A 10,185-nucleotide genomic window follows, 5' to 3' on the forward strand; every position below is an offset into this window, starting at 1 on the left:
CTCCTTCTAGTTACCAAACAGTTTGTCCCAACTCTCTATTAGTATAGCTGAGCATGCCATAGAGAAGATGAAGAAGCACCAAACCATATGCAGATTTCCATGGATTAGATGGCCCCTGAAAGTCTCCTATTCAGTGGTCATATGTGCTCCATTATTTGCATATGTTGTGGGGTAAAAATCTGCATATTCTCAACAGTACTAATTACCCAACATTTAAGGTGACCCTGTTGCTCAAGTCCATTTTCTTACCTTTTCCTTCCAGTCACAATACTCTTGTTTTCATAGCCTTAACATGTGAATCCCACTAAGATTCATTTGTGGTTAAAAACAGAACAACCTTTGAGGCCTGATTGAATTGTTTGAATTGTTTGCAGAGTGTCTCAATTGTATAATCAAACGTAATTGCAGCTGGTTACATAAATTGTTCTGACCTGCAGGCCTGTGCTAATATTGCAGCAACAAAAATATTCTATGATACTGTAAGTAGAAGCTTTTCACACAATATGTAGTTGAAACAGGTTATAACAATTTTCTCCAACATGGCAAAGAGACTTGCCTCTTACATTTTTCCAACTATTCAAAGGAGAATTATTTACAAAGAGCAGCATTTGTATAGCTCAGTAAAAGAAAGATGTCTCCTGGAATCAATTAAAATACCCTAGATACATCTGTGTTTTCTGTGATTCATTTCAGATAAAGACCTGATCCTTGATAAGAAAGAATTTGAAAGCACTCTCATTACCGTCTCAAAAGACTGACACTGTAACACTGTTTCTTTTTGTGCAGAAACAGCATATACAGGGAGAAAAAAAATCTGATTTTTTTTTTTTTTTTGTTATCATTTGTAATGGCTGAAGTGGAGTTAAAAGGCCTGAAGAAAAAACAGAGTTGATCTTTCAAAGAAAAAGATAAAACAAACCTCAAATTCTTTACCTTTGCCTATTGCCTGATCATAAAAACTATGAAAAACTCTACCAGATCCACATAGCTACGATTTGCATGACAATATAAAGTGGATTCAAACTTGGAAAATAACTTAATTATTGGTCTGAACTCTACAATATTTATAAACAATGTCACAGGGAATTTCACAGAGAGACACACATTATTACAATGGAAGGTAGATGAAGCAAAGCAGAATTCAAGCTGTTTCTGTAAAGTTGTCATTATAAAGTTGAAAATCAGGGGTTTTTTACTTGTGGATACAAGGAAAACAGTACAAGATACTTGAGAGATATTCAGTGTTTTAAATACAGTACAAAGTACAGTAAAAATACAGTATAAATCCATATCTTAAGTCCAACAACCAAGTTGTGACTGGGATCTCTCTGTACTGACTTCTTTCATTCATTGTGTGTGTTTAGGTCACAAATTCTTCAGGGTATTCAGCATATGTCTCTTTGGATATGAGCTGCTAAGAGTGTAGCCACTGTCTCATATCAAGCCCCATTTGTTATGGTAATGTGTATTCCAAAAAAGGGCAATTACAAACAACATTGGTCAGCTTTAATATTTCTGCTAGAATTAGATACTATGAAAGTAGAGCATTAAACTCTGCCCTCACAGTTCTGCAGGATTCAGAGGAGTCAATGACATTTTTGTACCACTGATCAGGACATGCTCTCCTTGTGGGACACATATAGATATGTATGTGCACTTCCAAACCCCATTTGGCAAGTGATTATGCCAAATCAAATCCAATCACTATCTTTCCTTCTGTTCTTAAAAAAAAGCAACTCTTCTCCTGCCTCCTCTTTTTCACTGGGAGAAGGGCCAGGCCTGCTGGATGCACGGTGGTCTTTAGGAACACACCATTTCAAATCACAGCTGGAAGGGGCACAGCCAGGTCAGCACATTAGTGCGAGGACGTGCAGTGCTGGGGAGCTGGAGACATGAAGAGCAGAGGCAGAGTTTTGGCTTGACACTGAAACAGCAGCTGAAGCTCTGGTCTTGGACTAAACCTCCATTGTCACACCTTAAAGGGTGAGACAAACACCTCTCATCATGCATAGTCATTAATTTACTGAACCTTACCCACTCTCATGTGTTCATGGGTTAAAAAAGCCATAGAAGGATGACAGAGGTCATCTAATGCGACCTCCTGGAAAAGTTTTACTTAACTTTCAAGAGAGGTCAGAAGAAAGGGAAAGATCCCTATATTTCAGATTGTCAGTGAAAGAGGGAACACACACTGTGTGGTAGATTGTTCCAAAGGCTAACTGATAAAAGGAGAGAGGAAAAGGCTTCCTCACTTCTGATTTGAACTCACTTGGCTTCAGCTTTCAAATACACACTTCTGAAGTACTGAAAATCCTTTATCAAAGCTGTTTTTCCAAAGAGATAATTATAGAGCTCTTACTCATTAATATTATCCTCCTTAAGCCCAGATGGGTTACTTCTTTGATCTATGAGTTTGGTGCATATTTTCCATTCTTTAGAACATAATAATTTCAAAACTCAGGAAAGCCTACATCCCCGTTATAAGACCTATCACTGGAAAGAAAACATTTTGAATCCATGCAGGCTAAGAAAGATCTCACATTCAGCCTTCTTCCTTATCCATATGAGGTATGTTTGCATTTTAGTAAAAGAAGAACAACATGACTGAGGGGGTACATACTAAAATTAATAAAAGTATAATTAAAAAGTAAGAACAGCAGTTTCTGTGTTCTTTAATCATGATCATGTTAATGTTATAGCACGAGCAGTTCTTCCATCTTCTATGGAAAAAAATCATCCCCTAATGATACTTAATTCAACAGAAATGTTGAATAAAGTGCAGTTAATACCGAGAATGTTTAAAAATTGGTAAAAATTCAAAATTCAAATCCATCGAATGTAGATTATAATCTTTATGCATAATGTATTTTGCCTTGTGATTGGATATTACTTCAAAAGTTATTACACATAAGTAATAATTTCAATTTAAGACTATGTTCTGTGTTACTCCCCCTCTTCCCTCGTTTTCTTCAATTCACCTTTCCCTTTTCTTTCTATGTGCAAAACATTGCTGTATTATTCAACAATTATTCAATAATTAAATCACTGCCAGTTTTGTTCCCTAGTTGCCTAATCTGGTAGGAAAGCACAAGCCAAGCCTTTGGCACCGTAAAGTTGGAGGACCACAGGGCAAATGTAGCAGCATATTTTATAGCTCAAGAACATATACAGTGTTTCAGAACATTTATTCAAGATTCAGCACAAACTCTCCCCTGAGCAATACACAGAGTTCTTTCACTGGCAAGAACAAAGGAAACCACGTAACTGTATTTATTCTCACTCTTTTTATCTTCCACATAGAGAATGTCAGCACACAAGTAGGAAGTGAATATAGATTCACTATATAATAATAATACTGATTGTCAGTATTATTAAGTTGAACTACAGTTCAGAGAGTACTACAGCAACACGTATGGCAGTTTAACCACCTGCAGTTGGAATTGAGAACATGATACTGTCCTATATAAGCACTGGATAAATTTCAGGTTTCAACTACACCAACATTTTTAAGCTTGTTTCTGCTATTTGCTCTTCTTTTCAGTGTCTGATGTAACAAAGTTATTTCAGGATCATTTAAAACATAAGTGAGAGGCCACATTTGTAACCTTTGAACCAAGTGTAATCTCTGTGGGTTAGAAAGATGACCTTTAACTTGAAATATTTAAGGAAGAGAGAGACTGCTTTATTTTAATGCAAAACTGTTTGAAAAATTAATTTAGAAAAACTGTTATATTGCTTCAAAATGGAAATCACAGAGCAGGAAAATGGTAGACAGAGCCTCACAAATTGCCTCAATTCCAGGAAAGGTCAAGTCAGAGATTAGACCAGACCAGACCTTCTCCTTCAGAATACAAATAATGAAAGTACATAATTCCTTAATATACAGCAATTCCCTATAAATTGAGTGACTTACTATGTATCTAGTTCTCTCAGTGACATGACTGCTGCACAGGTTTTCAACTGTTTGTTGTGGTTTTTTTTAAGTAACGCCTAAGAATATGCAAAAATCTGCAAGAAGACTGTATTTGATTATCTGGAGTAAAAATTCTGAATTAGTTAGCCAGAAAGATGTCTTACTTTAACCAGTACAGAGAAATTCTGTAGCTTATGTCAAGAAATTAAGAAGGAAATACTTGTTCAAATACCAAAAGAAAATTACTTTTAAAAAGGGAAAATTAAAAAGAGCTCTGTAGAAACAGCTTGCTGTCTACATGGTTAGGAATAACACTACACTGTGCCCTTTTACTTTCACCATTCCATCTAATTACAGCTCTTGTTCCCACAGTAACTGACTTTCCTCATTGTCAGGCTGCAATCTTTCTCTACTCAATTTACTTTTGTAATAAAACACGAAAATGGGCAAAAAAATGGGAAAATAGGCTCAGTTTGTCCTCTGCGCAAGGAAAAATACAAGAAAAGAGAAAAGCAGAATGAAAAAAATGAAGTGGGAAAAAAAGAACTCCAGAGTATTCAGATTTTTTAATTTTAGATATCTATAAGCACCACTTCATTTTGAGGATTACTGGACAGAGTCCAAATATACTGAAGAAGGGCTGTGTGTAGCCATCATGACATTGAAATCATTAGTAGGGATTACGTATGAAAATTTAAGCCTGTAGAGATGAATTACCTTTCAGTATTTTATTGCCTTTTTTTTTTTTTTTATTTCAAATTTAAAATCTCCATGTCTGTCTTGCTACTTTGGAAAATAGCAATTCCTTCAGAGGAATCTACAATTATCTATCTCTAAATTAATTTTCTGCTTGCAAAAAGAAGATTAGCCAGACAATATTCATTTAGATATTTTACACATTAAATGCAAATTTACCTTATCGCCTTCAGAGAAAGTCATTCCATCAGAGGCCCTTTTCCAAGTAATCTCTGGGACAGGTTCTCCTTCTGCTTCACAGATGAGGGTTGCTTTCCCATTCTCAAAGGTGGTTTCATTTTTAAGTTGTATTATTTGAGGCTGCACTGTTGAAAATACAAATTCCATTACTGATCCTACACAAAGAATGTCATCTCAAAATTTATCTTAAAAACCACTTTTTTTTTTTTCTCCCTTCCTGGAGTACTGTGGTATGGATCCTGGCTGACCTGTCCTGGTGGCTATGTTTGTGTGCTTTTTTTCCCCCTTAGGGACCAGCCAGCCCTAACTGCTTTCTGCCGATTCAGGAATGAGGTAAAGGTTCAGTGATTCCATGATGATCCTGCCTCTGAGCAGGAATAAGCCCACGCACTAGAGCAGGCTGTGTGCTGACTGCCTGGAAAGCAGCTCTGCAGCGAGAGCCCAGGGGGTCCTGGTGGTCAAGAAGTTGAGAATGAGCCAGTAATTCACCCCTGAGGATCAGGGATCTCATCCATGTGTATAAACACCTGACAGAGGTGAGTACACATAGAGCCAGAACCTTCTCAGTGGTGCCCAGTGAGAGGGCAAGAGCCAATGGCACAAATTGAAACACAGACAGAGGGAAAACCTGAGGGTAACTCAAGAGCAGAACAAGCTGCCCAGGAGATTGTGGAGTCTCCATCCTTGAAGATACTCAACACCCAGCTAGACTTGGTCCCAAGACACCTGCTCTGGCTGACTCTGGACTAGATGGTCTGCAGAGATGCTTTCCTGACTCAGGCATTCTTTGATTCCATGAGAATCTGTGTTTGTCTTCAAATGCAAATTATTCAGAAAAACGAAAAAAAAAAAGCATTATTACTATTCATGGACTTTGATCCTTAGCAATGTTTAACTGCTTTACATAAATTACAGAATTTAACAAAATCCCCCAATAAAAAACACATCACACTCTATCAAGAACTGAAGAGTCCTCTAATCCAAAGCTGTTAATCCTTGCTTATCAACTATACTAGTGGTAAAACACATTCAAAAAATTCCAGGTATTATTTGCATTCTTCAAATCATTCCACTTTATATCCTCAGTTACACAGGAACTACAGCTCTCAATCCATACTTTAACTTGTCAGGTTATTTGCATATGCAACACAATTTCTGGTAGCATGTGCAAGGACTTATCTGTACAATATCACAAAAGAACTCTGTTGTAGAACTATGCATAGAATATTACTCTCTTCCACGGCATTCAAGTATCTTCAGTAAAAATCTTTTGGTCTTATGTATTATTTCATATATAATGATTACTAAATTTCTCTGAACCTATCCACTTTACAGATTGAATGAGGCACTCATCCCACTGGAAAATCTAACATGTAATCCTATACTAAGAATATGACTCTTTAAGTTTACACCCAAAAGCCATGAATTCAGATTACACAAGTAAATTAAATTTTGGCAGCTCTTAACTTTGACTTCATCAACTTTCAGTACATTTATTGAAAGCAATATATTTTCTATGTATTTTTTCTGAGTTTTGCTTTTGAGGAAGCACTACAATAGTGTACTCCATATGAAACAGAAAATAAAGAGATGTAACCTGTTTTCCAATGGCCTTACTAAAGTATAGCTATCCAGAAGAGCAATATTGGTTTATGTTAATGGATCAAAAAGGGAAAGAGAATCATTCAGGTTGGAATGGACTCCAGGAGGTCATCTGGACCAACCTCCTCATCAACACAGGGTCAACAGACCCTGTTCAGGTCAGATTACTCAGGGATTTGTGGAGCACTGTCCTGAAAAATGCTAGAACAGAGACTGCACAGCCCCTCTCACCAGCCTGTTGCAGTAAGGAATGTTCTCCTTATGTCTCGTCTCCTCTCATTTTATGAGCACTATTTCACTTATGGCCATTGTCTCACAGATAGGTGCTGCATTCAGCATCAGCAAGAAGAAGAATAAAACCAGGTTCAAACTTGCTGTCTCTAGATACATCACCCACCTGTCTTTTATCCATTTCCACCACATCATTCTTGTCTCACTCCTTATCCCTTTACTCCACACTCCTCCTGTTGCTTGTCTACTGTCTGTTCACCCTTGACTATTATGAATAAACTATTGTATGTTTACTGCATAGAGATTAAAAACAAGTAGCATTTGACCTAAGAAAGGACTGAACTAACATCCTGCTTCATTAATATATAACTATGGTGTGTGACATCATGTGTAGAAAGAAAATACCCGAGTGATCAGGGGTTCTTGAAATGTCAACTAGATCCAGATTTATTGGATGCAGCAGCAGGATATCAATTTGGCTGAGAAAATATGAAACTCTCCTCTGTGATTCAACAAAGGATGTCAGTGGAGAAAACTAAAAACAAAAAAAGAATTTGAGACAAGACAATTATATTAAACTTCAAAATACTTTCAATTGTTACTCTCACTTTCAGGATCATCCAAATGCCTATGAAATATTTGACCTTGGCACTCATGCACTGTATTCCTACAGCCATATCACCTGGTTACAATATAATCTGTTCTATCCTTTCATTCCCTTGACATAATATCATCCCTGGAAAAAAGGAAAGAGCTGTGGCAGATACACCACTTTAAAAAAAAAAAAAAAAAAAAAAGGCATCAGATATAGTACTTTATGTCAGAATTTTTCAGAATTTATAATTACATTATTTCCATCAGAACAAGAAGATTTCCACATCTGGACAAGATGACAGACAATATTATCTGCTCAAGATGATGCATGTTCCAAAACATATAAATAATACTCTTTAATTTTTAACCTTAGATGTATTCTAAATTTCTTTAAGACCTTCTTCAAATGAATCACTACAAGATGAAAAGTTTTAGCTTGACATTTTAGACAAGAGCAGCTGACATTTAAAGGAATAAGCACTGATTAATCATCAAATATGTCTAGCTGACAGTTATTACTTGGAAGAAGAAGAGTGTTCATATGGGGGATATTATTTAATTGCTTCATTTTTGTAGGTCACAAGTCATAACTTGCTATTGAATAAAAGTTTTTACACTATTTGAATACCTTTCAATGATATTTTGGACATTGAAAAATATTAAAATATATTTGTGTACATGTAAATAACAATATTTATTTGAAAATGACAAGACTAGTACTGACAGAAATACTGAAACAGTTGTTTCATCCTCCCTTCTGCCTCCAATTCTTTAACTGTTCTTTCTAAATTGATAAGGTCATTCTCAAACTGAATGAGTATTTGCTTGTTGCATTCTAGCAAATATGAAGCATATAAAAATGTAGAGTCTTGGAATGCAAATTCAGAAAGCGTCCAGGTCTTTACTGGTTTCTTCAGTCAAAAACATTGAAATACTTTTGTAGTGATGTAATTATTAAATTTGTGAACTAGATCACCTGGATGAAATAAAAAATAGTTGATTATATAAGGGACTTATGCTTAAACTTCATTAAAATTATTTTATTTAGAAGGTAAGGAACTGCTTATTACAAGCCATGCATTTTATAAATACGAAAAGAGTGATCTGCAAAATAAAGAAATAAAATTTAATGGTTGGAAAGTTTGCTCTCTGAGCAGGGAAGATTGGTGTTAAGTTCTCCAACACTTTCTCAATAAACAAGTTTCTTTCAGATTCCATCCTTGGTCTCTTTTGGATTTGTCTCACTGCTGTGCACCTAAAGCCTCTCCAAAAACCTTATGAAGAACACGGATAACTACCTGAAGTTTTAGATTTGTCACTGTTTGCTGATAACCAAACTCTTGGAAAAGGTAAACAATTTATTGCATTCACAGAGTTCTACCCATATCTTTGACAAAAAATTTCATCCAACTTTGGAAGCGACACATATATAAAGCTTGGAATAGTCCTGATTATATCTCATCAGAAGAACTGCTTTAATCAGCTTGTAATTGAGACAAACATGGATTTACTGGTGAGAGGCTTAGTATGTCTGTATCACTGGCTGATAGGATCTCCTGATTAAAATATCACAGGAGGAATCATACTTTTCTGCTCTCTTCCTGCACAGCCATATTTGAATCATCAAAACTGCAGCTCCATCCTCCTGGAAACTGCCAGTACAATTTTAATTTAGTAAACAAACTAGAGACCAACATGGAAATACCTAAGAAAGAGATTGCTGAAACTTGATTCCTGACATAATAAGGATTCCCACACATACTAGTATGAAATGTTGACTTGATTGAGCAAATGATAAACCCGAGTTTTTCTTTCTAGATTGTGTAATTGAAACAGGTTAAAATGCTGTTAGTACTCAAAGGGATTTAAGACTTGTCTTTTGAGAAAACTGTCATCACTGCCTTTATAGATTAGATCATTTTTATTTTAAATGGTAGAGGTGTTCCAAACAGGTAAGGAAGTAAGAGAGAGGAAGAAGGAATGTAGAAATGTGTGAACAAGTTTCAACCCTGCCAGAGCCCTGTTGTAGTAGAAACAGTAGTTGTTGCCCCAAGGAGTTGGCATTGTAAATTAGAATTCAAGATAGCGGGTTTTTGAGACAAGTAAGTTAATGAAGTGGGAAAGAGAAATGTAATTTAATAGGCCATTTTAACACAAACTAGCTGTTTGTGTACTGTTTAGCTATAATAACCACCCATCTGCCTTGCCATTTTCAGAGCACAGGTTATTTTAACACATTTAATGGGAAGAAAAGTATAATAAGTTGTTGGCTGTATATGACTGGGAGTTTAACCTGCGTGAAACAGAAAAATAAAAAGTAAAGTTCTTTGTAGCAGAAATTAAAAGTGTGCTCCACATTTAAACAGTTAAATAGAGGTGAATTTTGTAGAGGCAATATCAAACTAAAATTACACTGAGCTGTAGAGACTACAAATAATGTAAGAGGCTTAATTGATCATACTATTCCCAAAGGTGTCCTGCTGTTGGCTGAAATAGAGTTAATTTTCTTTCTAGTAGCTCACCTGGTTTTGGACTCAGGACGAAAATAATGTTAGTAACACACTGATGGTTTAGTTGTTGCTGAGCAATGTTCACAGTAAATCAAAGACTTTTCAGCTTCTCACCCCACCAGAGAGGAGGCTGTGGGTGCACAGAGAGCTGGGAGGAGACACAGTCAGGACAGCTGGCCCCAATGACCAAAGGGATATTCCACACTTATGGTGCCATGGTCACCATATAAACTGTGGGAAAGCTGTCCAGGGCCACTGTTCAGGAACTGGTTGGGCATTGGTTGGTGGGTGGTGGGCAATTAATTGTATTGTGCATCACTTTTTTTGGTATATTTTGATTCTATTATTATCATTATTATTATTATTATTATTATTATTATTATTATTATTATTATTATT

The 10,185-nt window shown here is 36.0% G+C and overlaps 1 protein-coding gene across 1 annotated transcript in view; it reads right to left on the reverse strand.

Moving 5' to 3' along the window:
* The window catches only part of NCAM2 (neural cell adhesion molecule 2), a 277,252-nt gene that overhangs the window by 108,237 nt on the left and 158,830 nt on the right, over positions 1-10,185 (reverse strand). Inside the window, exon 8 of the mRNA XM_027648691.1 lies at positions 4,829-4,974. Coding sequence (XP_027504492.1) covers positions 4,829-4,974 — 146 coding nt within the window. The remainder of the gene's footprint in view (positions 1-4,828; positions 4,975-10,185) is intronic.

The sequence above is a fragment of the Corapipo altera genome, unplaced genomic scaffold (genome assembly GCF_003945725.1).
Source record: "Corapipo altera isolate COAL_440 unplaced genomic scaffold, ASM394572v1 58, whole genome shotgun sequence".
Lineage (NCBI taxonomy): Eukaryota > Metazoa > Chordata > Aves > Passeriformes > Pipridae > Corapipo > Corapipo altera.